The following is a 27608-nucleotide window of genomic DNA, read 5'->3' on the forward strand; positions in this document are numbered from 1 at the left end:
AAAGGTCCAAGTGTCTTAGAAAATGAGTCCAAAGTATATTAGGATCACAGTTATTTAAAAATGATTAGGCCTAAACATACTGCATTTAACAATGTGAGAGTGCTAATAATACACAATTTATTGAGTAATCATAAATTTAATACTCAAGACTTTATCATTGAGAAATAATTAGCATCTTAAATATAATTAAATAATACATGTATTTTAGCTGAAAATAGGTTGTATTGTAATTATTGCATATTATCACTACATACTACATACATACTACATACTACATCTTCCACATATTGGAATGTTACACCTGTTAATTTCCATGCCCTGTCAAATCACACCATGATCAGTGTTCAGTGTTTGCCACAGGCTGATAGTTCACCTGTGGCAGAGGGGAGGGGCAATTTCAATGCAGCTTGTTGTGGACAGACAATTGATGTTCTGTGCACCTGGCAAAGCATTCGAGATATATTTAGGTCAATTCTCTACATCTCCACAGAGACCTGCTTTTTATTTTGTTGTGGATGTGCCGATATTATGATGGTGCACCACTGCTTATTTCCAGGAAGCACTGTAGCATAATGGTGATGTTTTTTTCTCAGCAACATGCAACTGTAGAGATACAAATTTTTAAGACATTATTGAGAACACCAGACTGTACAGACTGTCTACAAGATTCACAAAAGGTCTGAAAACTGGTGTGCCACTTGCATATTTACTACTATAGTGTATAGAAAAGCTGCCTTTTCTAACTTTTCTAACATTTCTACACATATATATATTAGGTAATGAGGCCCATGTCTCTGTCTCTTGTGTCAGGTCCAGACTCAAGTGACAAGCTCCCTGGCAGTGGCCACGGCACTGGCAGACAACGTGGACTGCCATGTGTTTCCCTTCAGAGAGTTTGGAAAAGGACGGATCAAGAAGCTACGCATCAGCCCTGACGCATTCATACAGATCAGCTTACAGCTGGCATACTACAGGGTGAGACACACACACACACACACACACACACACACACACACACACACACACACACACACACACACACGCACACACGCACACACACACACACGCTTCTGATTAAGAATCAGTAATATTAGTGATGAAACCTTTTGTCCTCTTGAAGGGGATACATTGCCAATAAGCTGTTGTTAATATTTATAGGAGTGTAAACTTGATGTAACAGGATGATCAGTTGGCCACACAATTAATGATTACTTCCCATGAAGTGGCTGCTACCACCCTGGGAAGAGGCTGTGTGTGTTGCAGCAGCAGCACATTATTAGGAGTTTAGGAGTTTTAGTTCACTTTTAGTTTATGTATCTTATTTTTCCAGTCAGTTATACACAATAACAACAAATTGATCATACAGCTCTGAAAGTGGTTAAATAACACTAAATTATATCAAAATAAAACTAAATCAAAACATACCTTCTGACCAAAAAATACTTAATACTTAACAACGTATTACCCTTATTCTACCCAAAATCGCATTGAAATAAAACAAACAAAAATAAGATATAATAAGGAAACACAACATCATAAAACAAAGATGATAGTCCGTCATATATTTTGTATTTTTCAAATGTAATATTTTTGAACATTTTCTTAAATGTATGCATATTAATATATTATATATATTATATATATTATGCTGTCCTTCTAATACCATATCTGTCTAGCTTCCCCATAAGTAAACCATGATCAATGGTAATCAACAGTTTTCTGATATCTGTAAATATTCCCACTCAATATTCTTTATCATCTATTGCAGTTGAGATATTCTCTCTAGTTCCATTAGTGCTAGTGAGGTAGACCATTTAGCTCAGACCACTTGCCAGTTTCTACAAAGTAATTAAATTCATCAGCAACCTGTATTATGTTATTTATAGTTACATTTTAATTTTTAACAAAATAACTAGGGTAATCGTCTTCCCCAGTACTTTTTTTAATGTTGTTGAGCACTTTCCATTTTCCCTGAATGTTACGAAATATTTTCCTCCAGCTTTTTGCTATAGCACTCATTCTTGTTATATCTCATGATGCTTATCAATTTATTTTTGTATCTCTTATATTTATAATTTTCTTCTGCATTTTAGGAATTCCCTGTAGAGTATATTTTTTCTTCTTTTTTCTCCCCACTTCTTCTTAATAGCAGCTCATACTAACTTTAAAATGATTGAAAATGTCTGTTGACTGTGTGAAACTTAATCTTCCCACTTAATTTGGTCCTTATAATTGGTCTGTTTTTTGTCACATTACCGTCTCACGAAGCCCCTACGTAATAAAAATGGAAATTGTCTTAATTGAGAGAGTGGGAAAATCCCCAAATCAGTTTGGTGTTATGACTTTAAACTGATAGGCTTGCTTCCTGACATTTAGCCTCACTCTTCAGGAAATAATTCATGCCACCAGGCTAGATAGTGTGTTTGTGTGTGGGTGGGTGGTTGTGTGTGGGGGTGTGTGTGGGGATGTGTGGGGGTGTGGGGGTGTGTGTGTGTGTGTGAGGGTGTGTGGGGGTGAGACAGAATACTCAGCTAGTTTTCTCAGCAGGTCTGAGATCACTGTGGAATGTGTGTGATGGTTTCTGTTTGTAGCTGACTGAAGCAGGATGAATGGTCCAGTGGTTTTCAAAGTGCAGTCCAGGGACCCTCAGGGTTAATTTGTCACTGGTAGATCATTTGCTCCATGCAACCATTTAACCACTGTATTCCATGATGCCATCTGCCAGGATCTTCTAAAATAACATTGTTCTTTTAGTAATAAAAAAGTTGTTGTGATTATAAGGCCTGTAAACTGAGAAATATTAAGGGTTAGGGTTAGGGTTATGTATTAGCTCAATATATGGCTAATGTAGCCAGATTTCAGATGGGCAGTGACGTATTCATCTGCTACTCTCCCATTTCCCATCTTTCCCATCATTTACACATTCACTTCAGTGAGGAAAGTAGCCCCTGTAGTTCAGTCAGTACATCAGTTTGTGTATATTTGTGCCAGTCTTCCAACACAAAACTGCTCAGTTTAGCTGCCTATAATTTAACAGTGCTCACCATTTACCTTTGGCATAATCACAAAAATAAGAAAATGAGAACTTGCGCTAGTCACCTGTCAGATTTAATATTCTATTTTTCTGATATTTTAAATTCCTGAGCGTTTAAGAGTCAGTCAGCGCTATAATTTCTTTCCCCCCCTTCTCCTCCTCTTCCTCCTCTCTCTTCCAGGATCGTGGTGGTTTCTGTCTGACGTACGAGGCGTCAATGACCCGTCTGTTCAGGGAGGGCCGGACTGAAACGGTGCGGTCCTGCTCCAATGAAAGCTGTGCCTTCGTCAAAGCTCTGGAAGGGGGAGAGGTACTGATAATCCCATCATTTTGTTTTTTTATGTATATTTTTAACTTAAAAAAAAAAACATCTCAGCCAAACCCCAAACACATAGTCAGTCAGCATCCAAACAAGAGTTGACAGCCTTGCAGTTTAAGTTCAAAGCCCACTGGTGTGAACAATGATGAATGCAGTGAAGTATTTTGCTCCATTGTTTATGTTTTGTGTAAATACAACATCAAAGCATATGACAAACATTTAGAAGTGCTACATAAATTCAAATAAGTCTTGGCATGAACCAGAGGAGCTTTCTTAGCCTCATCTTCAACAGTAAACACAGTGCAAAGCTTTCATAACTTTCGTATATGTGTCTGTATGTGTGTGTGTTTTTAATCATTATGTTTTCCACCTGTCATTTTATGGTTAATCAGTGTGCAAGTAAACGAAACCAAAAGCAAAACAAAATCAGTTTGGTGGGTTCTAATAAGAGAACTGACTTCAGCTCAAGTTAGTTGAGGTGATTTCTAATAACTCAGTTTGTATCTGCCCGACACTGGTTCACTTATTCATTTCATATAAATTCAAATTTCAAATGTAAAAATGACAAATCAAACTGCGTACTCATCCTTTTAAGCTTGTTAAAAAGAAAAGAAAAAAAACATTTTTTCTCCTCTGGAAATTTGCTTTCACAGTGAAGTGCTCAGGACACTTTTCCGTCTCATTCACACATTTTCCAAACCGGCAGCCAGTTTGTGTGGTCTTGCCAACAGATGAAACCAACTTTTCTCCAGTTCTGTGTATATTCGCTGTCACCATATTGACCCAAAACAGTAATCCTTTTCTATGAGACACCTCACTCACCCATCTGTCTGTGTTTTTGCTATATGTCTTGTAATTTCTAGTTGTATTCATGGATTTTCACACACAATTGTGCTGTGCCATCTGGATCCCTTTGCAATCAATTAAACTTTATAAGCAAGGCGATGAATACTCAGCTCACTTTGATTTGTCAGGGAGCAGAGCAGTGCAGGCGGCTTTTCCGACTGGCTGCAGAGAAGCACCAGAACCTTTACCGATTGGCTATGACGGGAGCTGGAATCGACAGACACCTCTTCTGCCTGTACGTGGTCTCCAAATACCTCGGGGTGGACTCGCCCTTCCTCAAAGAGGTATGTATGCTCCTGGTCCCGTGTCAGCTGTCACCACTCACCTCACCGCTCAGCTCTACTTCTACCTATATATTCATTTTTTTAATTAGTGTCCATGTCTGTGCTAGGGATTTAACACAGATCTAGTATGGACTGACAGCAGGGATGAACAGAGAAAAAAAGATGTCACATCTGTAGAGGACCTTGTTTTTAGAAATGGAAAAATATATTGAAGTTCTGTGTATCGCAGCAGAAAAACGGGATACTGCATATCATGGGGCAGAAGAATGAATTGTGAGATTAGCTGCATGTTATTTTCCATGGGTAATTACAAATAAAATGGCTCGCTTATCATTCTTTGATGAGCTCTGTATCAAAATTATAATATTTGTACTTCATACTGATGACATTTTTGTATTGTTTGCATTCTACCAAGTCAGTGTTGTCACCAGTAAGACAAGATATTTCACTTCCACTGCAGTCTAGTCAAACATTTAATGCTAAAGCTAGCTCAGTGCCAGGATTATGACAATTGCAAAGTGTATGACAGAACATCGGCTTACTGCCATGGCAACACTGACAACTTCCTATTTAAAGGTGCACTGTGCAAAATTGAGGGTTGATTGTAAGTGAGGACCATTTGTTAAATGACAAAAAACATGGAATAACTATTGAATTTGATGTTTGAGTCACATGGTTCTCATCATTTTCGGACTCACTGACTACATTTACATGCACAAAACACTTTTTGCCCTTATTCCAAAAAAAGACAATATTGCTATGTAGCTGTTTACATGGCTATTGAAAATTATTACTCCTCTAACATTCCAGTTTAAATGCAGCCATGCAGTCTCTGACTTGTTCAACCATGTGAACACAGCCTCCCTCTGTCATTCATTCAGCCACTTTACTGAAAAGTTCAGCACTGATATTTATGCCTAACCAAAAACCTGTTGTTACTGAAGTATTTCATAATGGTTAAAAGTAGATGTATTTGCCATTCTAACAACAAATGTAGGCTTTTGTTTTGTGACTGCATCTCTACCACAGCTCTGAAGACTGTTGACTAATTGGCTTGTTTACAACACACAGTGCTGACCATAAACGGTTTGTGATGCAAAACGCAGTTAAAACCCCAATTGAGATGTATAGTCCAAATATGAGGTATACTCCTTAAGAATGCACATAAAGTCCAAATAATTTTAGTGTATCCCACACATCTTAACTGGAAAAAGCTGCATTCAGAAAAAGGCCTAATTTGGAACAGCCAAATGGTATATGCTGCTTACATGACATGCATCATTTTCGAATATTGTGTCAACCCTCAGCAATTTTTATGTAGTGCCTCTTAAAATGTTCCAGTGTAAGTCACATATTGGTCCCATTCCTTGTAAAAATGTTTTGTGCAGTTTTTTTCTCACACTACTAGTTTAAAGGCTTTAAATAGCTTTTGATGCATCCAGTATGCCTGTGAAACTATTCTCCTCCGTGCACACATGGTGCAATTCTGTGAGTGCACATCAAAAGGCAGCAGTTATATTGGCAGCATGTGTGTGTTTTGGAGGAGCAGTCCAACGAACAGAGCCTGTTGCAACGTCAAAGCTGTACAGTTCCACAAACCACAATCGAAAGTGCTTTGCTTTTACTGTTAAAGATGAAGATTATGATCAAAACTAAACAGAAGCATTGTGTGTGTGTGCGTGTTTGTGTCTCCAGGTTTTGTCAGAGCCATGGCGTCTCTCCACCAGTCAGACTCCCATTCAGCAAATGGAGCTGTTTGATCTGAAGAACCATCCTGATTTCATATCGCTCGGCGGAGGGTTTGGACCTGTGAGTGACACACACACACACACACACACACACACACACACACACACACACACACACACACACACACACACACACACACATACACACACACTGTAGGATTATGATTCTATTCGATCATGCTTGCATTCTTCACCAAAAAATGTAGGCTTACTCACTTGTGATAGGCTTTCATAAATGTAGGGGAAATTATTGAAAACTATTATTAATCACCATAAGAGTGATTATTCGTTTAAAGATAGGTGTAATTACCGATCAAAGCTACGTCTCTTGGTGATCAGGCAAGAGAGCAGTTTACACTACTATTTACAAACTACCAGATATAAAGAATACTAGACAAACTATATGCAGGTAGATGAACAAGGTGATGCATAGATGGAATGAAATGGTAAAGACAAACAAACTGTGACAGGAACAAATACAAGGATGGAAAGATTATGACCCGATACACTGAAGATATACCATGGACTAATCAACCACCATGTACCTGGAGCATCGGCACCACGTAGTTCTGCACGTTAATTTAGGTTGGTTTTGGAAAAACGTGAGTCAATCATAAGCTAACGCTATGAGTTAAATGAACACTAGGAAACTAAGCAAAGTGTGCTGGAGAGATACTTGCTTATGCCTGGGGAGAACTATATACACTATTGGTACATTCTGATTTTCTTGAGTATTGTAAGCCTGCGATCCTAAGTTGCTCTAAGTTGTCTAAGTGCTCTAAGCTCTGCGTTGCACTGTGCTCTAAAGTTGGTCCATTTTGCTCTATTTTGCTCATTCGACTTGCTCTGCTTTGCTCTTATGTTTGCTACGTTACTTGCTCTGGTATTATTCATTTTGCTCTATTTTTGCTCTGCTTTGCTCACTGATTCTCAGGTGCATGGTGGTTTTAACCTGTTTTGGGGGACCCCCCTGGATGGGACTGTCTGGCCAATGAGGTTTCTGTTATCTGCTAACTTGGGGGCCATCCCCTGGGTGTCAAATTTTATGGCCAAAAGTATCACATGGGCGGTCTCCTCTTATGGCAGAATGCAGTGTCTATTAAACATCACCAAACGTAAATAACTGGAATTACATTATTATTATTATTATTGGTCTAATGTTCAACAATACATTACATCAGTTTCTCCTCGTCTTAAGGAGCAGAAAGACATCTAACATGACACATTATCCAGTATCCTGGGTAAGACACATTTATTACCTAATTTAACAATCCCACACAATGACCCAGGTTAGATGGCTGCATAGCTCTCCTAACTATTACAACATCCACATAACCTTTGCACAGAGCATTTATATTGGGTTTGTTACATATGACATGGAATAATTTGTGATCAACAGTAATTTTCTCCACGGGGTGTGTATGGGAACAAAGAGAGCACCGTCCAGTGGTTCCCTGTGACTGTGTATATGTGTAAGTGTGTGACCGGGTGTAAATTGTCTCTTTGGTTATTTTCGTAAACCAAAAAATGCCAGGTTGTTTGCAGAAAAAGAAAAACGGATCAGAGCGCTACTGGAATCCCCTTCACTGGTGCTCATGGCATATTTGGGAAAAGTAATGAAAAAGGCATCAAGAATTCTTGATGCCAAAGACCCTGAGAAAGGCCGCATGGCTGAAACATGTCGGTGGTTTTAATGTATAAGCCCTATTAATTAAAGGCCTTTTAACCTGTTAATTCACTTGAGTGCCTGGATTTCTTTTTTTCCTTTTTCAATGCCAGCTTGTTTATTTGGCGGTGACACACAGTGGCCTTGTCCGATGTGTGAACACTCCTGCTGAGGTTATCTATGCCTACATCTATCTGGTTAGAAGGTCTTTGAACCCAGCGAGCAATCTTACTGAAGCTCAACATTGATGGCTAGCTGGAATCCACAGTTGTGGAGAATATTTACTCACAGATGTCTCACAGACCATAACTGATGAGTGCCAGTCTAGCTGTACGTGGTGAGTGAAGATGTTGGAGACCTTTTCGGCTCCAAAAATGTGATAGGGAGGAATTGGAATGATGGGGGAAGCTCTGTGTCTGCTTCCTCCAAGATGAGCTGTTCCTACACACATCCACACACACACCCTCCCACCCACACACACACACACACACTCTTTCTCTCTCTTTCTCTCTCTTTCTCTCTCTCTCTCTCTCTCTCTCTCTCTCTCTCACACACACACATTTGAGCAGTGAGTTGCATTAGGATTATAGTAATCTAATCTGATCTTTGTGGTTGCACTAGGTTGCTGATGATGGCTATGGGGTTTCCTACATCATTGTGGGTGAAGATATGATCAACTTCCACGTGTCCTCTAAGTACTCCTGCAGTGACACTGTAAGTAAATCCAGAGTGCATGTGTGTAAGAGTTAGAACATTATGGATGGGTAGCATTCTTTTGTGGAAATGTCTCAGAAACACCCCTTTATTGTCGATATACCTAAAAAACCAGACATCCTCTGAACAGCCTCGCTCTTTAATTTGTGGCTGTTCTCAAGTTTCATGAGGCTGTGATTATCCTAGAGGTCATTATAGGTCATTTTATACAGTGATGTCTGGTTTCCAAAAATGGTCTTACTACAATGAAATGGCTGCTATGGGGTCTAACATCATCACACATGAATCAAATGTGGCTCATTGAATCCTCAAGAGTCTCAGCTTTCCAGTCAAAGCCAATTTATGCAACTCCAAGACTGTTTAGGCCCCCGTCTGCACAAAGACACCATTATACACATTTTACAAGCATTTTTGCAGAACTTTGGAACAACATTTAGTCCGCTTGCTAACAGCCTAGCATGACGTGCTTCCATAGGTCATCTAGCTTTAAAAATGCAGCCAGTGAAAGGCAGTATGTCAGCAATCGAACCAGGAACTCTCCAGTTACCAAACGACTGCTCTGTCCCATGAGCCGTACCATCCCAACAAGATATACAAGATACATTTCTCTGAGGCAGGGAAACAGCCTGCATGTGTCACCAGCCCATCACAGGGCTCCTCTTTATGTCTTTTCTCTGTCATTGATTTTGATCCTCTCTCCACAATTTTCACACCCTCTCGCAGGATTCCCACAGGTTTGGGGTGCAGATCAGCCAGGCTCTCCAGGACATCTTAGCTCTCCTCACCCCTGAAACCAAAACCGCCTCTTCCAACTCCAAAGGTCCGGCCCAAACTCAGTCCAAGAAGCTCCTCTGAACATAGGTGAAGGGACAAGAAGCTGAGTGTGCAAAACGTAAAAAATCTGTCACAGCTCGGGATGATTCAGTCATCCCAGAGCTTAAGAGTACTCTTCACTCTGTCTGGATCTAATGCACGAAATCAAGAAGGGAGTCAAGCTTTCATCCAGGTGGTTCAAATACTTTGTGAACTCAGTGGATATGGAGATTTACAGTTACGCACACATCAGCTATTTATAGACATTTGGCAGATATTTACTGTTGTTTATGATCGTTAAGGGGCTGTTTATTTTCCATGGTGCTTCTAACGTTACACGCCAAGCCTGTCAAAGCGATTTAGCTCGATCCAACTGTTTCTTCTACTGCCCCTGGGAATATGAAAGAACTCTGATGGATGGTTATAAAAAGGAAGGCTAAAGGCTAAAGTTCTTTTCACATTGTGAGTTGACACAACCCTCCTGACATGTTTTCATTACAAACGATTCAGAGCAGTTTTATGTTCTGTCAGCGGTCAAGTACAAAATCTTACACAGAGAATGAGGGATGGGGTGGAGAGATAAGTGTCAATGATCATGAAGGGAAGGAGCTGTTTTAATGATCTGAAGTCTAAACCCACTCTTACTGTCTGTCATTTATTTTTATGCATCTTGCAGGTCAGAACGTTGAAAGCTAGATTCTGGTGTAAACTCTGAGAATGGCCACTTTACCAGTGCAGTAATAGATATTTGAATCAAATGTGTTAATTTTATTATACTTTTCCCCACGGGTGTTTACTTTTATCCCACATGTGATCTCTAGACAGGCTGGTTACCAGATCCTGGGTCAATTATTGAATTACTATACTTTTAAAGGAAAAGTTTAGTCAAATTTTGAGTTAAATAGCCTGTGTAGTGTCTGTAAGTAGTTTATAGTACTTGCAGTGACTATTTGTGCTTGCCTCATGTAACACTGAATATTTTATCATTGCTTCATTTTGTGCAACATTCATATTTTAAATATATGAATGTTTTATTGCCTCAGCTAACTTAAATTTTACTGCTTTCTTCCATTAAATTCTGGAAATATAATCATCATAAATGTGACAGTAACATTAGAAAGGTGACAAAAGGAACTATTTTCATGATGGATAGGGTGCTTCTGAACCACTATTATGGGTGAAGCAGTGATGCAGCTTCCCATAGTCACAGTAAAACTATCCTGAAGGGTATTCTGGCTTTTACACATTAGCACGTTGTTAAAACAGGATGGATCACTAACAGATCGTTTTAAGTCCATCTGTGACCAATTAGCTTGCTTGGCTGAAACAACGTGATGTATAAAGGCCTGTTGACCTTTGGGTGTCTTTTGGGTCTTAGTTTATTTCTCCACAGTTGTCTGATTTGAGGATTTTTTCCCACTAAATTACGTTGAGGAACAGAGGGAAAGCAAACAGTTCAGTTTGGTGATGCTGCCCTAGGTCAGACTCAACATTGTAAAGAAATTAGTGCTGAAATTTGTCATACTCATATTGAACTGTTTAATTTAAATTAATATGTGAATGAATAAATAAATTTGTGGGGGATATAAGAGTCTATTTCCCTAGGTCCTGGTCAGTTTTCTTAATTCAGTTTCAGCTTCCTGTGATAAACATTTGGGCACAAAGGACTTTAAATCCCCAAGTGTGGACTGGAAGGCTCACAGAGCACAACCACAAGCGGTGTGACGCTGCTGTGTGCACTGCTTTGTTACCAAACCAAATATTAAACGACAGCTGGAAGTTAAAGCCAGCTGTAATCACAGTCAAATTTTATGCCGCAGCACTCAGATTCAAATTGTCTTTACATACACGCAAATACAAGCACCACTGGAACTGATTTTTTTTCCAATAGGCTGATAAACAAAAGGTGATCAAGTGGATTTTCCCAGTTTCATTTTGACCCGGATCTGGTGACAATAGAAGCCTAAGTATTTTTATGCCATGATCAGGAAGGAAGAAAGGGAGGGAGTGAGGAAACAGGTAAATTGAACTTTTTTTTTGGCAGTAACATAGTTAACTTAGACAAATTCTGTTTGGTGTGCAGTCACTTGATTTATTTATATAAGTGAGTCTCCACCAAACCTTGAACACTCAGAGGAAAGACCCACCTTTAAAAAGCACAGGTGTTATACCCATGATGCTGGACTGTTTGCTTGATTGACTCAAAATGAAAGTGATAGGTGTCTGTCTTGGTGACAGTAAGTAATTAAAATTTAAATAAAATTGGCTTCATTCCCCTCTACAACTCGGTATGAAGTTGAAAACTGTTTGTCTATATCTCTCTAAAATCTTTTCCCTGTCACTTTCCATAAAGTCCATTACCCTTTCACCAGCTCCTCCCAGGGTTTGTTCGTCACATGATCACAACAATCTTAGTTCTCACCTCTTGCCTATTGTTCTGGAGAATGTTTCGTCACGTTCACAAAGTGAGGCTGAAGCATAATCCCAAAGTGAAAGCTCTTTTGTTGCATGAGAAAGTCCATGAGAGGAGCAACAATTGTGTTTGGGAATTTCCCTTCAAGCCCCGTAGATGAAAACATTTGGCAGTTTTGGACAAGACATAGTTGTGATGGAATGTGATCCAGTGAGAAATATAATTAGCCATAGCTAATTGTCTACCCACCCACGTAAGGTACAACCTTTCATTTTCCACTCTACGTTTTATCAAAAACAATAGCAGTCTTCTCACGGTAAACAGCGGTCACTAATTTTGGGGTCATGACTTAAGGTTAGACTTTTAGTTTTCAGCAAAGAATACACTCATTAATATTATTTAATGGTACATAGTCCACTTCTGCACAGATTTGTAGGCCTACTTTTTAGGCTGTATGGTGAAACTCAATCATTCACTCACTGACTCACTTACAGGATCACGATGAGCTACAGGTGTGTTCTATTCGGATACTATGCACTGCTGACACAGCTTAATTTTGTGGAGTCACAAAGTCCTATTTAAGAGGCATTTTTTTCTCTGGATGGATTTAGGATGGATGTGTCGGTCCGTTGTTCTGTTTAACAATTTTTACTCTATGGCAACAAATCTTGAAATTTAATAGTCAGGTTGCAATGAAATTTGGTTAGCACATTCATGCCTTGTCACATCTCCATAATCTGTTGTCATGAACTATGACAATAGCACTTCCCAAAGCATAAGGTGTATTCCACAACTAAACATGGCTTCTGTCACTTTTCTAATGCATTAAGACATAATTCTTCATGAGATGACTTTCATTTTTCCATGATGGATCATATAAATTTTTTTTAAGATGCAAAGCTTCTATGATGTTTAGGTGAAACTCAATCACTCTTTCACTCATTCACTATATATGTGTGTATATATATGCCACTTGGTCAGGTCAGACAAAAAGCCTTTGAACATGCCTCTAGATAATAAATAATATAGATAATGTTCAGTTTCTCTTCTCACACAATTCATGTCCTTTGGCTTTGTAGCAGACATACACGCAGTTGCATGCCTTTTTTGTAAATTTCCATAGGTTGGAAAACAAGTGGCTTAATTCATGTATTCATTCAGTACAACTTTGTCAATGCAAATCTTAAATCAATGCAGTTCCTTAAGGAAAACTTCTAAGCAGCAACTGTGTGTTTTGGGTGTTAATAAGAATGTATTCAACTAGCTTACTTGCCGTTAGCATTGTCAGGAGTTTACCTCATGCGCAGTGATGTAGCAGCAAAACATAAGGTTATGTCCATCACAACGACCAGTATGTATTAATTTAAATATATATATAATCTTAAATGTAGGTATTTTCTGCTGGACATGCTGGGCGGCGGCAAGGTTTGTGTAGGTGTAGCACGTTACGCCTCATCTCTGCTCATGAATGAGAACTCCATTCTAACAATAATGTTGAACTATATTGGCTGTGTTGGCCTAGTACCTCAATAACCTCAGATCTCACTGTGGCCTCTGTTCCTGTCTCAAGTTCAATATTTTGCAGCTCATTTCCTAAATTGTTGAAAGCCAAAGAAATGCTTTATTGCCGCTGAGCTCTATTGCTCAGCGGCAAGACCGTTATCTTAATATTTAAGAAAGGTTTTAAAAACTGATGTCGACAGGTGCAGCATATTTCAGTGACAGTTTTCTACCTCTCCTCAGCAGTCCTCTTTCTGAACAGTTCTCTGTATGATCATATAGTGACAGGGATATTTTTTGTGAATCAATAGACTGAGCACAAAAGCGCTTTCTCTTCACAAAAGATTGCAGGTAATGTTGGAGATCTAGGAATTTAAGGTTATTCCACGGTTTTGCTCTGGTGAGAGCAATCTTATTCTCAAAAAACAGTCAAACCAATTATGTGCCTCAATCTACCCCACTGTGCCACACACAGCATCGGAGAGCATCTGTGTCCTTTCAAATGAAGATGCTGAAACAAGTGGAACGTGAGTGAAGGAGAACAGATAGAAAGTGTCTTTATAACACTTGTTTTAACACTTTGGGAAATGAGCTCTTGTTGATCGCAACTAACATTTAGTAGCAGTTTCCACATTTGCTTCGTGGAAGGGTTACAGGTTAAAGAGTCTGACTTTTTTTTTTGCTTTTGGGAGAATCATTTTCGTATCATTAATTTCCATGTATCCTGGTACAAATGATGCTTTTATTCTCTGTATGTGTAATGTTTGAACCTTTTTATGGATGTATGGGTACTGTAGTTGAACTCCGTTACTGAAATGATCTAATAGCTCATGTTTACTGACTTTATACTCCACAAGATGCTTGTAATTGTCAGAGTCTTTGTCAGTCAAATGCATTTTAAAATGTATTTAAATGTAAATTGTGGACTGTGCAAAATGTCTTTTACTAATGGTGATGGTGTACAATTAAATTAAAATATTTGACCTACAGTGTATATGACTAGTCGATTATTTGGTGTGTATTTGCTCTGGGAGGAAAAAATGGAATTTCACTGACCACTGATGCACAAAGTAGATTATTTCTCTTCATTTCTGGTTGAAGTTGGTTTGGCTCATACAGTATCTCAAATACAATGTTGTTTGTCTTCATATAGTAATTTTAACATTAGACTAAATTTATATAATGTGTGGTATTCCCCGAGGGTCACATCTTGGGCCCCCTGGATTTACTTGTTCCCACTTAATACATACATCAACCACTAATTTACTCAAGATCCACTACTTAATAATAGACAACATTTGTCTAGTAATCATTTGTGATAATTTGATAACTTTTTTAATAATATAGTATATTAATTATGCAGATGACCCAAAACTTTTAAATGTTACTTTCGCATGGGGCTGGTTCACTGTAAGGAATCTGTGGAGGTCCCCAAATTTTCTTTGGATCAACGAATGGTAGACTGAAGAGTGTGTGTTGCATGGCTACACAGGCAGGAAACCTTAGCTCACTGTGGTTTCCTATCTCTGAGTGCGAGTGTGCTTGTCACCATCATGTCACATGTTGCTTGCATCATTCATTCGGGGCTGCTTTATTGAGAGCTGTTTCTACTGTTCTGTCTCCCCTCATGTATATAAATATGGAGGACAAAAAATTAGAAACACCTCTCAATATAATGTAGTCCAGTACAAGACCTCTGCAAACTATAACCTCAATAATAAACACAGAATTAAATGTACACATTCTCCACAATGTCAACAAAAACTGAACATTATAAACTTTGTTAAAAGGTAGAATTTATGGCAGAGCTGTTGCTTTGAACTGCGTTAGACTGTACAGGTGGACCTGATAAAGTGAACACAGTGTACATGTAACAAATAAATCGCCTATATGACATAAAGGAATGTGTTAATTTCTTGGTCTGTCCTCACACTGCTGACACTATTGGCATCTGCCATGACTGCAGCTCAGTCAGGTCAGACAGCAAAATCTCATGAGAATAAATCCTGTGCACATGTCCTGTATTTATTCGGCAAATGATCAAACTATTTGCAAATTATGGAATAATTCTTTTTAATTCTAATTCTTCTTTTTATACCATGAAAAGTTTATCCACCTCAAATGGGCGTGAAAACTTTGGATGGTTGTCATTTCATGTCATTCAAAAGTCCGACATATCTTGTCTCAGAGTGACGCAGAAAAATTAATCCACGCCTTCGTTACCTCTAGGTTAGACTACTGTAACTCCTTATTATCAGGTTGTACCAGCAAGTCGTTAAAGACTCTCTAGCTGGTCCAAAACGCTGCTGCACGTGTGCTGACTAGAACTAGGAGAAGAGATCATATTACTCCAATATTGGCTTCTTTACATTGGCTACCTGTAGAATCCAGAATAGAATTTAAAATTCTTCTCCTCACCTATAAAGCTCTTAATGGGCAGGCACCATCTTATCTGAAAGAGCTCATAGTTCCTTATCACCCTGCCAGAGCACTGCGCTCCCAAAATGCAGGTTTATTGGTGGTTCCCAAAATCTCTAAAACTAGATTGGGAGGCAGATCCTTCCAATTCCAGGCTCCCCGTTTGTGGAACAATCTTCCTATCTCAGTACGGAGGGCAGATTCACTCTCTATCTTTAAGAGTAGACTTAAAACTTTCCTTTTTGACAAAGCTTATAGTTAGGGTCGGCCCAGGTTGCCCTGGACCAGCCCTTAGTTATGCTGCTATAGGCCTAGACTGTCGGGGGACTTCATATCATGCTCTGAGCACTTTCCTCTCTTCTAATCTTCCTCTCCTCTCTTCCTTTCTTCTTCTTCCAGTCCCCCCCATACCCCTTTTTTTCTGTGCATGCTTGTTCCAGAGTCCACTGCCCCTTTGCTTCCGTTGTGCTTTTTGTGTCTTGTCTAGGTCAAACTGTCCTGCTCATCCTGGAAGGTCATCCAGCTGCAGATGAGATGGCTAGATGCTGCGTGTCACTTCCATCTAGACTACCTGTTCAGGATACCCTGATGTTTCTGCTGTTGTCTGCTGTCCCAGTTTGTCCCTATCTCCCTGTCTCTGTCTCCTTGTCTCTCTCTCTCCCCTCCCACCCAACCGGTAGAGGTAGGTGACCGTCCACCCTGAGTCTGGTTCTACCTGAGGGTTCTTCCCGTTAAAGGGGAGTTTTACCTCGCCACTGTCGCCAAGAGCATGCTCAGGAGGGAATCTGTTGGGTTTCTTGTTTCTGATAATTTGTAGAGCGTGGTCCTTACCTGCTCTATCTGTAAAGCGTCATGAGATAACTTCTGTTGTGATTTGACGCCATATAAATAAAGTTTGATTGACTGACTGATTGATTGATTGATTGATTTCCATCAGGAATTTCCTGTTCAATATGTCAAAATGCTACAGAGCCTGATGATGAGTGCAATAAGAGTTTTTTTTTTTTTTTTTCAAGGCCTCAATTTACTAATTTGTGTATACAATATATAACTCATTCCCTCAACATAATGAACTTGTTTCCATGTTTTAGATCATCTTTGGTCACAAAATAGAGCTTATTCCCTCGATTTAATGAAGTCACTCCCACATTTTAGTTCATAATATGGAAACATAGTGCATAAGGCAGTGTTTGCGTTTAAATAATTTGCAATATATTCCTTGATTTATTGCAAAATATAACAGTTTATCAAATCATAACCCTTGTATTGTGATGTGTATTGTATTGTATAGCCACATTGAACCTTGAGTGCGGATCGTTTTCTACAGAATAAGCCACTATTTACAGTTCATTTAGAAGTTTTCCATGGTTGAGATATTGTTCCACATATGTAATTCTCATCCCTGTCCATGGAAAAATTTGTGCACGCTACTGCAGGCAAAGGCACCGCACATTTAGCACCTACGACGCTTTGCTAGACAGGTCTGACGTTCAGTGAGGCTCACACATGGCCACACATTTCCACGGCTGTGCAGTTGTAACGTACATGCGCATAGTTAGCTCCCTACATAAACTCCATTAAGGGAAGGGCTGAGGAGAAGAAAGAGGAGTGCTGCACATTGCCTTCCTGCCCACAGCCTGCCACCGGCTATGACTGAGTTTAAGGTTCTTGTTTGCTTTACCAAGCCCTCGAGACTTGGGAAGTTCGGGGATGACCGGAGGTGGAGGCGGAGGGGGCGGAGGGGAGGAGAGTATTTTAGCCCCACACACAGCTAGAAAGTGAAAGTAAAGCTGAAGTACGTGAGAAGAATGGTAGCTGCCCAGGACCGGAGCAGAACACCAGCGACACGAGCATTGCAAGGTAGGCTTCCATCGCGTTTTTCCTTTTCTTTGGATTTTTTCCCAACTGATGCTGTCAGGAACCAGTATTTTATCTCTCCAAACACTGAGCGCGTCCTCGCACCGTTTAAAACTATAATCCCACAATAGCATGGAGGTAAACTCTTATCAGAATGTACGAGTGATGCCACGAGAGACAGCAAATACAAGAATTCGCTAAGTTATACATATCATGTACTGTTGCGCTTGGGGTTCCAAAGCAACTGCATAGCTTTTGTGTAGTGACGCACTGAGCTCGGCGATGCGGTGTGTGTGGCTGGCCGCTACCTCTCCAAACTGCACACCAGATCGTGAGCAGACATGGTGGGCTAAACGCAGACTGAATGTGTAAAACTCTGCATAGATTCAGGACCAAAAATAGTCAGTTCATATACAAAACTGTAGAAATGCATGCGGGTCTGCTTGCCAGACTTAAAGCACCCACTCCTACTCCCACTGTAAGTTGAAACTTACGTTGGCACACGCCTGTGTTTTACTTGGTGTGGATAGAGCCACTGATTACCCGGCAGTCATCCCAGTAGCGCAGTAACCTGCCAGCGCCGAGGGCGGCATCCTTACGCACGGCAATTACGCACAGCAATTACCTTGCGGTGGCGCATGGTTTTCTTATGAGCCCTGCATCAATAATAACAGTAATATATCAGATGGTACTTTTGCCAGTTACACTGATGCAGTTTTGTTTACAGAAAGTTGTCTTAATTCAATTTATCAGCTTATTTAAAGTTGTCTTAATTCAATTTATCAGCTTATTTATTTATTTTTATTTTGTTTAACTGCAGTTTTCCACCTTATTATACACAGCAGTTAAACATTGGTACATATTATAACCAGTATCCAACTGTTGCCATAAAAGGAATATACAAGTGTGTGTGTGTGTGTGTGTGTGTGTGTGTGTGTGTGTGTATACACTGGTCCCTCGTTAATCGCGGGAGTTACTTTCTAAAAAATAACCCGCAATAGGTGAAATCCGCGAAGTAGTCAGCTTTATTTATTTTATTTTATTTTTTTTTTACAATTATTATAGATGTTTTACGGCTGTAAAACCCCTCACTACACTTTGGGCAAGCTGAACGCATTCTGTACTGTACAGGAGACACGGCACGGAGGATACTGATTGACAATGGTCTACAATCCCGTAGCCAATCAGGACGCAGAACACAATGCTCTGTTAAAAAAAAAAAAAAAAGCATGCAAAATTGCACTAAAAAATCCGCGAATAAGTCAGCCATTGTAACCCCAGTTTTTAAGACTGGGGTTACAATGTGTGTGTATGTGTGTGTGTGTGCTTTGACTAGGCACGCCCCTTCTGTCTGTCATCGTGAGCATTAGAGTGCGTGTTCGGGCAAGGCGTTAGTCATGCAGGCAGCGCGCACTGGGGCTTTGAGTGCCAAAGGGATGGGCCTATTCCCGGAAGCGGGATTGTCAGCTCACCTGTGGGAAAAAAAAAAAAAAAAACATCTGTAGTTTTTGTGACTCATGTTGACATTTGCTGTTGTGAACAAATGTTAAGAGTTAAGTCGCTGCATGCTGTTGTAGAAGTTACCTGGCTGACTGGATGGCAGGTGGACACTGATGGACACTGTGTGCTAAATCAAAACTGGCATTCCTGGGACTTTCCCATGAATAGTGAGTTGTTTTTTGGTTTAGGTTATGACCTGTGAAAAAGTGGGCACTTTTTGCAATCAATGCATTTGACATTTCAAGTGGCATTTTTGGCTGGCTCGTGGCTTTGTTTGTACTATATTGAGTTATAGTTTTGTATAACATGTACATTGTCAATTTGAATGTTTAAGTAGATTGAACTACTTTTTATTAAATAGCTTTAGTTAACTAAACTGGAATTCTCCCTAAGTTAGCTTTGCTGTAGTTCAACTTTTTCCAGTGGAAAGTAATTGGTGCCTTGCAACACTGTGCTTTAACCTCAAATTTAATCACCAAATTTACATTATAACTTATCTTGATTATAAATGACATGTTTACAGTTCCTCATTGCCAACCTAAACAAGTAAAACAAATTTGTGTTAAATCTTGATATTTCTAATGTTTTATGCAGTCAAGACAGCCAGTGGTCAAAGAGACCCCCTGAAAACAGAGGGTTTAAAGAGGCTTTCCCAGCACAGACTGTAGGATGACGTAGGAGGAGAGGGTCATTTCAAGAAAGGGCACTTCAGGACATGAACCAGTGGGGTCTAATCCAGGGGTGTCAAACTCGTGCCATGGAGGGCCGAGAGGCTGCAGGTTTTCATTCCAACCAAAAACTCCTCCAGGTGATTTCACTGATCACCCTACCTCCAAACAGAGAGGCGGGACTAATCAGTGAAATCACCTGGTGGAGTTGTTGGTTGGAATGAAAACCTGCAGCCTCTCGGCCCTCCATGGCACGAGTTTGACACCCCTGGTCTAAACAGATCTGAGTTTTAAGCTACCCTCTTTTTTGGCTGACAGGACAATCTCTTTGTCATCAATTCACCGTACACTTCATATCACAGCGAGTATCAGGCTGCTGTGAATTATATTAGGATCGGATCGCTGATAGATGTATTGCTGTTTACATGGAAGTTCTAGTTTACAGAAAAGGGCAAAATAATTTTCCAAAAGCAGGAATCAGTTGTGTTTTTCAGTGTATTAATATGAACAGCAACTGCAACATGAGCAGTTCCAGAGAAAATACCCAAAGGCTTGAAGAAATGCGCCTCATAGCAACTCAAATATGCATCTGTTCAAATTAAGTTGAAAATTCAAGCATCGATAATGTATCACAAGAGGGAGTATAATGATATAATGCTTTGTCATTATACAATGCGACTATTTAGATTTGTTCTAGTCATAATCTAGTCTAATCATGATTTATTTGGGTTTTATCATTGTGACTATAAAAGTAAATTGTTGGAAGACACCCTCTCAGCCTGAAAACATATTTTAGGGTTATGCATATTTAAACACCCACAGCTGATGCAGCAGACTAGGCAAATTAATGTGGTTAGGCTCAGCTGGCACTCTGCGCCTGCTGCACTTCATGATTCTTGGCTAGAGGGGAAAAAAAATCACATGTCACCTGGTATGATATCTGGTTATTGAAGTCCTGGACATTCAGTTATTTCTTCTCTTCTCTTCTGTCCATTCTTACCGCCTCAGTGTTTTAAGTACTCACAGTATTGCCTAATCAACACCAGATGCAAATCAGAATGGATTCCACAGTTCAAGTTTATTTTGAGCCATTACAGTTACCGTCCCACAGTGTATAGAAAACAGATCGATACAACCCGACCTGAACCCTCAAAGTGGGCAAGGAAAAACTCCCCCAAAATACCCAAAGGCACATAGGGAAAAATGGAAGAAATATGGGGAAGGACCCACAGAGAGAGGGAAGTCCCCTCTAGGCTGGCTAGGAGTACAACCGATGTTGAATGGACACATATTCGAATCAAATATTTCAATTAAAAAACAAAACAAAACAAAAAAAAACAAAAAACAAAATCATAATATGACAAATTTTACAAATGAATAAACTGCAGAAAAAAGCATGAGTTAGGAACAAGCTGGACCAGAGAGGGGAGGGACCCATGGTGGACACTGTTGCTCACTCATGCTCATACGGGACACTGAAGAACTCTCAGGGGAACGAAGCACAGCCATAGAGAAGACAAAGAGCAATGGAAAATATTCAGCAACACTAAAGACATGTATCGGTGGATGGGGGGTGGGGCAGATAATGCAGTGAACCTACTAGAATTTGCTGAGGTGCTTCTGCTGCAGGGTCATATTGATCTCTCACACAGTAACATGATAGTGAGCATGTCTTTGACCTGTTTTTCACTGCAGCTATCTTGACATGAACAGCAGGTAAACACGGGTGTCACTAATGACATTAATGAATGGTCTGTTTTATTCAGGCCTAACAGAGTCTTGCTGTCATTCATGCTGGTCACTTTTAATTAATGTCCTTAATTAATGTCATGGCTGCTGTGGAGGAAATCTGTGGAGCTAGAATTGGGTAATTTGGTACTGAGTCATGGGCTCAGCTTTGTGGTATGTGAGTTTCTGTTTCAAGTCTTGAGCCAAAATTTCCATCTGCTAAAGACACACTTCCCTGGCTGTTGTCACTGCACAAGGGAATTATGCAATAGGGTTAATGAACATAGTGGCAAAAAAGAGCCATTCGAATCACTGGGAGACAGTTAGTAAGGTTACAGTGTGCAGGCCACTTTTTTTCTTTGTAACCATTTGAAGCCATTTTTGAAGCCAGCTTGATAATTGAGCCAAATGCAAACTGCCAGGGTCTGGTTACTCTGCATTTAGATGTGCAGTGTTGATGTTCAATGAACTGTGTGGGGATAGAGTAGATGTTCAACAAATCATCACATTTCTATGCTCCATCTCTGCTGATAAACACTGACTTGAGATTATCTATAACCCAGATACTGACACACTGTATCTGGCACTGCACTGGAGTCGACAGGAAATTATTGAAACACATTCCAGCTGCTTGTCCTAATCTTGTTTGTCAGCTGCTTTTGACTGTGTTGACCTTTTGCTCCTTTCAACTAAATTTTTACTTTAGCCGGGAGACAACAGGTGGTTGGATCACGAGTAACTGGTATCACTATCAATAAGATGCATTCTAAACTTACGTATAAAGTAGATCAGTCAAAATGTGTATTATTTTGCAGGTGTCAGGTCAGATAGTAACTTACAACATTTTTACTGCATTGTGCATTTTAACATCACAGCGTCATATTCTGACAGAACTGTCTTCCTCTTTTCCTCAGCGTGAGCCTGGATGGTCGCCACGGCAGCATGATGTCATGGAGATTCTTATCCCTTCTCTTTGTAAGTGTTGTCTAATATGAGTATGAGTAATATGATAAGTGCTTTTTCACTTTTGTTTTAGCGGCCATTAGAAACACTTTCCCAATAATGCTCACACTCTTAGAAATAAAAGTGCTAACTAGAACCATATAAGGTTCTTCGGCTCGTCCCCATAGGAGAACCCTTTTTGGTGCCAGATAGAACCTTTTATAAAGGTTACATCTGGAACCCTTTTGGAGGGTTATACCTAGAACCGTCTGTGAAAGGTTCCACCCAGAACCCCCCATGAGAGGTTCTACAAAGAACCCTTACTGGAGGTTTCATCCAGAACCATTCCACCTTCACAGGGTTTCATCTAGAACCCATGCAGGGAGTTTCACCAAGAACCCTTTCATATTTCAAAGGTTTCATCTAGAACCCATCCAGGGAGTTCCACCAAGAACCCTTTCATATTTCAAGGGTTTCACCAATAACCATTTTCTGAGGGTTCTATGAAGAACCATATTGTATTCTACAGATCAGGCAAAACAGTTATTTCATTACTTATACTATATTGTGGTTGTTTATAATGTTGAGATTGAGGACACATTCAAACAATTTTAATGAGAATTTTTCTTTTATTTAAAAAACTTGGAACAATGTTGGATAAGGAGGGGAGACTCTCTGAGGACAGTCCAACAGAAGAGCAGAGGCTTTGTAGGTCCGAGGGGAAAACAAGTCAAAAGTGAGCATAGGTCCTGTGGAATCAGCAACATGATGATAGGACTCAGGCCAGACGCATCATACTGTAATTATGCATCATAATCACATCATGTAATCTCCAGCAATGGTGACATGGCAGAGAGAGAAGATAAAAGCATCATTCCAAGGTAGACTTACACTGCACCAGATGAAGCAGTTTACGTGTGAGCAGGAATTGTGCCTTCATCTCCCACAGACGCTGAAAGGAGGAACAAAAATATATTAGCTCTAAATACTTGATTATCATAAATGCAGTAATAGACATGAAATTAAATATGATCAATTCAACTATTTTAGGAAGCGCCAGTGCTGGAAACTTTTCAATGATTTCCTCTGCCTTGGCATTTGCCATGAAGGTTTTTCGGTAAGCACGTGTTCGTCTCATTCCCTCCTTTAATGATTTCTCATCTGGGTGTACTTTAAGCATCTCTGTAGACATATTTTGGATATGAGCTTGAATGGTCCTTTCATCCTCTCCAAAGTCTTCATCTTCCTGAGCCTATGATGCATGAAAAATGACACAACAATATGGTAAGAGGTAACCACTAAGATGAGGTGTACATGATCATTTTTTAAAAAGTATGCTTAAGTTATATGTTGTTTCCAAAGACTTACAGCGGGCCTGGTTATGTAGAAAAGCTGGCTTGGTTGACCCGGAGTATGGCGCTTCTTTCCAGATCCTGCCACAGAAAATTTTGGACACATATGTTGCACCATTGAGTCACCAATAAGGGGTCGCCTTTCCTTTTTGAACTTGTTAGAGACTCACGTAAATCATCCTACAACCAAGAGAGGAATTGTTTACTTAAGGGGATAGTGCAGTCGAAAAATGAGATGATTGTTGACCTCAGCATTGTCCAGATTTGTCAACATCAAGCCATTTTGTAAAATACACCTATACAGTAAAAGATAGACATACTCATTTTTGGCAAATGTGAACATTAGGTGAATGCATTTTCTGTTTATTATATACTGAGATACAGTATGTACAGTAGCTATATCTATACAATTAAGATATGAAAACATACATTAACAGACTCATTTTGTGCTTACTCACATGTCCTGAACCAATTTTCTCCCGCATGAAGGGACATCTGCATATGAACAGGCTTAAAATCTCTGTATATTGTTTGGCTGAGGGATACCTTGGTTGGGGAGAGAAATAATAGAATAAGTTGAACATGTTGTCTTAAAGTGCCATTATATGGAGTATAATCTCAATTTAAAGCTACAATGTGCAGTAGTTTTCCATAATAATGATAAAAGTAACCTACATTGTTTGGCTGCTGAGGATGTCATACAGTTCTGGGTCCTTTGCCTCAAGTGTATCTTTTAATGCTTTGAGGAAAGCAAACTGACCCAGTGAAGCAGGTCCAGCTGTTTGCTCATCATGAGGTCTTTGTAATATGGAAAAATGCAAGAATATGTTAGACCGAGCTGTGTGAAATAGTAATGAACAGACTGTAACTAGTAGAGAAATAAAGTTTCCCCCACAAATGACCAGAATTACAGTATCTTGACAGCATTTTACCTGTTCCAATTTCTTGTTGTTGTTGACAATGATGATGATGGCGATGATCATGATAACTTCAACTGCTCGAGATACTCGAGGAATTGTGCTTGTTTTTTTATTGATGGGATTAATCTCTCTGACATCCTCTCAGAGAGAATTTTGAGGGTTGCTCCATCAATATCATTCTCTTCAAAACCAAAAGGAATACAAGTTATTAAGTTATAGCCCCCTTGCTCAAGCCAGTGGCACACTCAGTTGTTGTTCAAGCTGTGTAACTCATTCTACAAAAAAAAAAAAAAAAAAAAATCAAAACAAGAAACAAATGCATGCATTAAAATAGTCCACCTTTCACCATAAAAAGTCCTTAGCTAGAGTCAAGCTTGCTGAAATAAGAAATCATATTTAGCTTACCTTAATTCTCTGAAGTTTTTGATCTTCTGTCACTTCAGTCTGGCCTCTAACCACAGTAATCACTATTGATGTGTCACACCTGTTTTGCTGAGAAGGGCAGACCATGTGACGCAATCCACATTAAAACCTGCCCTGCGTTCCAAATCGCATACTTATACTTTTTACTTTTAGTATGTACTGCAGCTGCCCTTAAAAAGTATGTAGTTTAGTATGTATTGGGACATACTAATTCTTTTTTTCCCTACTAAATAGTATGGTAGTATGGGTATTGGAACGCAGGGCAGCTATTAGCTCCCACATGGCCATTGGCAGGGTAGCCAGCTTCCTGGCCTGACACACTGAACCTCAGCCTTTCCTCTGGGAGATCGGGGTTCAAGTCCCGACATTATCATCCCACCAGCACCTGCACTATCCATACTCAAGGAAAAATAGGTGAGGATGGTTAACTGCCCACAGTCCAAAAAGAAGATACCTTTTTCTTATTTTTCTTTTGATGGCTCATGAGCTCCTCCCTCCAGAGGTTGTAGTTGCATAGCATAACAATATAGCATGGTGGCTCAGTAGGTAACAGCATAGCAGTGCTATTTTGAAGATTGAGGGTTCAAGACAGGATAGAGGTCTGCTTTTACCACGGATCTTTTGTAGCACAGAGATGTGTTGCTCAAACACTAAGTATGTAGTGTTGATGTATATTTATGAGTTGTAGAACATAATAAATTATCTTGAAGGAGTGGATGTTTACCAGTAAGCGTGACTCCAGACATTTCTTAATTTTTTAATTTAATTTTTTAACAATATTTTAAATTATTATTTATTTTAAAAATGTAAATTACTTATCAAACAGACCTAACAATTCAGTTACCAATGAATGAGCAGTAGTATGCCTGTGATAACACAGATTGAATATGAAAAATAAGCCGAAGTGATACCTCTTCTCTGAATAGACAAGCTAAGCCAGTGTGCAGCTGTTAGCCAGTGAAAATAGCGCGGAGTAACAAGTCTTCACTTTGATAGACAATCTATGTCAGTGCGCTGCTGTAGCTGGAAAGTTTCTTTGCTTTTTGGCTAGTGCTGTGCCGGTGCAGTTGTTATTATGTCAAATTCCGTGTTAAAAATAGATTGTTTTATTTGGCTAATTCCGCGATTCTGTCCGCAATTCTGTGATCGATAAGTTTTTTTTTAACAACTTGGCAGACATCTTAAAAGCTTGTAATAACAAAGAACTCATCCTTATGGGTGATCTGAACTTTGATCGGCTTGACAAGCCCTGACGCAAAAAATTGAAGGTACTGGCTGATAAGTACCAGCTGATCCAGATAATTAAAAATCCTATAAGAATTACAAGATCCTCCAAAACACTACTGGACTTAATTTTCACTAACAGAGTTGATCGTGTCTCTAAAAGCTACAATCTTATTACAGGTATTTCTGATCACAACCTGACTTTAGTGTCACAACGGCTAAACAAAATGAGGTACAGGGCACAGAATGGAGTAAAAGTGCATGGTAAATGAACTAAAACTGATGAATTGAGATAGAGTTCACAGAGGAACTAGGACAGCTAATAAAAAACAGGGATGGCACTCAAAAAAGAGAAACCGACCGACTAGCCTTTAAAAGCCTCCAAAACAAAGTGGCAGCTCAGAGCAGCTAAAGCAAACTTCTTTTTAGATATTATACAACAAGCAAAGGGAAACAACAAGATAATCTGGAATTGCATGGACAAATTATCTGGCAAGGCACAATACAAAAGCAGCCCGCTAGAACTCAGGGTAACTGGTCACAACACAATCAATGATAGCCTTGACGTTTTTAATGCTTATTATATTAGTTCTATGTCTGAGCTGGGTAGATCTTTCTCAAACACCCATCCATGTACAATGCCTAGAGCTCAAACACCTGGCAACTATGTGTTGTATTTTTCTCACGTAAATGAAACAACTATAACTAAAACCCTTGCTTCTCTCTCAAATTCCAAAGCCAAAGACATTTGGGGACTCGACCCAGTGTTTCTTAAGAAACATAAAGACACACTCACCCTGCCTCTAATGCACATCACCAACTTGTCATTAGATCATTGTGTGTTTCCATCAGCCCTTAAGTCAGCCATTGTAACCCCAGTTTTTAAGTCAGGTGACCGAAGGAAGTGACTAACTATAGGTCGATCAGTATACTTCCCGCTATCTCTAAACTACTTGAAAAAGTAGTTGTAGAGCAGCTGAAGTTTCATATTGACAAAGAAAAATTACTACACCCCATGCAGTTTGGTTTCCGTGAATGCCATTCCACCGAAATGGCCTGCTGTTACTTCCTTGAGGTCATCAAGGAAAAGGTTGACAAAGGGGGCGTAGTAGGAGCTGTATTTCTGGATTTACGCAAGGCGTTTGACACTGAATCACTCTGTTCCTCTCCAAATTAGCCAAGTTTAATCTCTCTGCTAACATCCTCAAATGGCTGCAATCTTATCTGGCTGACCATTCC

The 27608-nt window shown here is 39.6% G+C and overlaps 2 protein-coding genes across 4 annotated transcripts in view; both read left to right on the top strand.

Moving 5' to 3' along the window:
- cpt1a2b (carnitine palmitoyltransferase 1A2b) overlaps positions 1 to 14331 on the top strand; it is a 57011-nt gene extending 42680 nt beyond the window's left edge. For all 3 annotated transcript variants that reach the window (XM_030057203.1, XM_030057204.1, XM_030057205.1), the window contains exons 14-19: positions 811 to 975; positions 3216 to 3344; positions 4328 to 4483; positions 6179 to 6292; positions 8519 to 8611; positions 9335 to 14331. In XM_030057203.1, the coding sequence (XP_029913063.1) occupies positions 811 to 975; positions 3216 to 3344; positions 4328 to 4483; positions 6179 to 6292; positions 8519 to 8611; positions 9335 to 9466 (789 nt within the window). In that variant the 3' untranslated portion in view covers positions 9467 to 14331. The remainder of the gene's footprint in view (positions 1 to 810; positions 976 to 3215; positions 3345 to 4327; positions 4484 to 6178; positions 6293 to 8518; positions 8612 to 9334) is intronic.
- A 3220-nt stretch (positions 14332 to 17551) lies between these two features.
- The window catches only part of LOC115364447 (putative protein TPRXL), a 29125-nt gene continuing 19068 nt past the window's right edge, over positions 17552 to 27608 (top strand). The window contains exons 1-2 of the mRNA XM_030059017.1: positions 17552 to 17615; positions 22423 to 22483. Coding sequence (XP_029914877.1) covers positions 22451 to 22483 — 33 coding nt within the window. The 5' untranslated portion in view covers positions 17552 to 17615; positions 22423 to 22450. The remainder of the gene's footprint in view (positions 17616 to 22422; positions 22484 to 27608) is intronic.

The sequence above is a fragment of the Myripristis murdjan genome, chromosome 8 (assembly GCF_902150065.1).
Source record: "Myripristis murdjan chromosome 8, fMyrMur1.1, whole genome shotgun sequence".
Classification (NCBI taxonomy): Eukaryota; Metazoa; Chordata; class Actinopteri; order Holocentriformes; family Holocentridae; genus Myripristis; species Myripristis murdjan.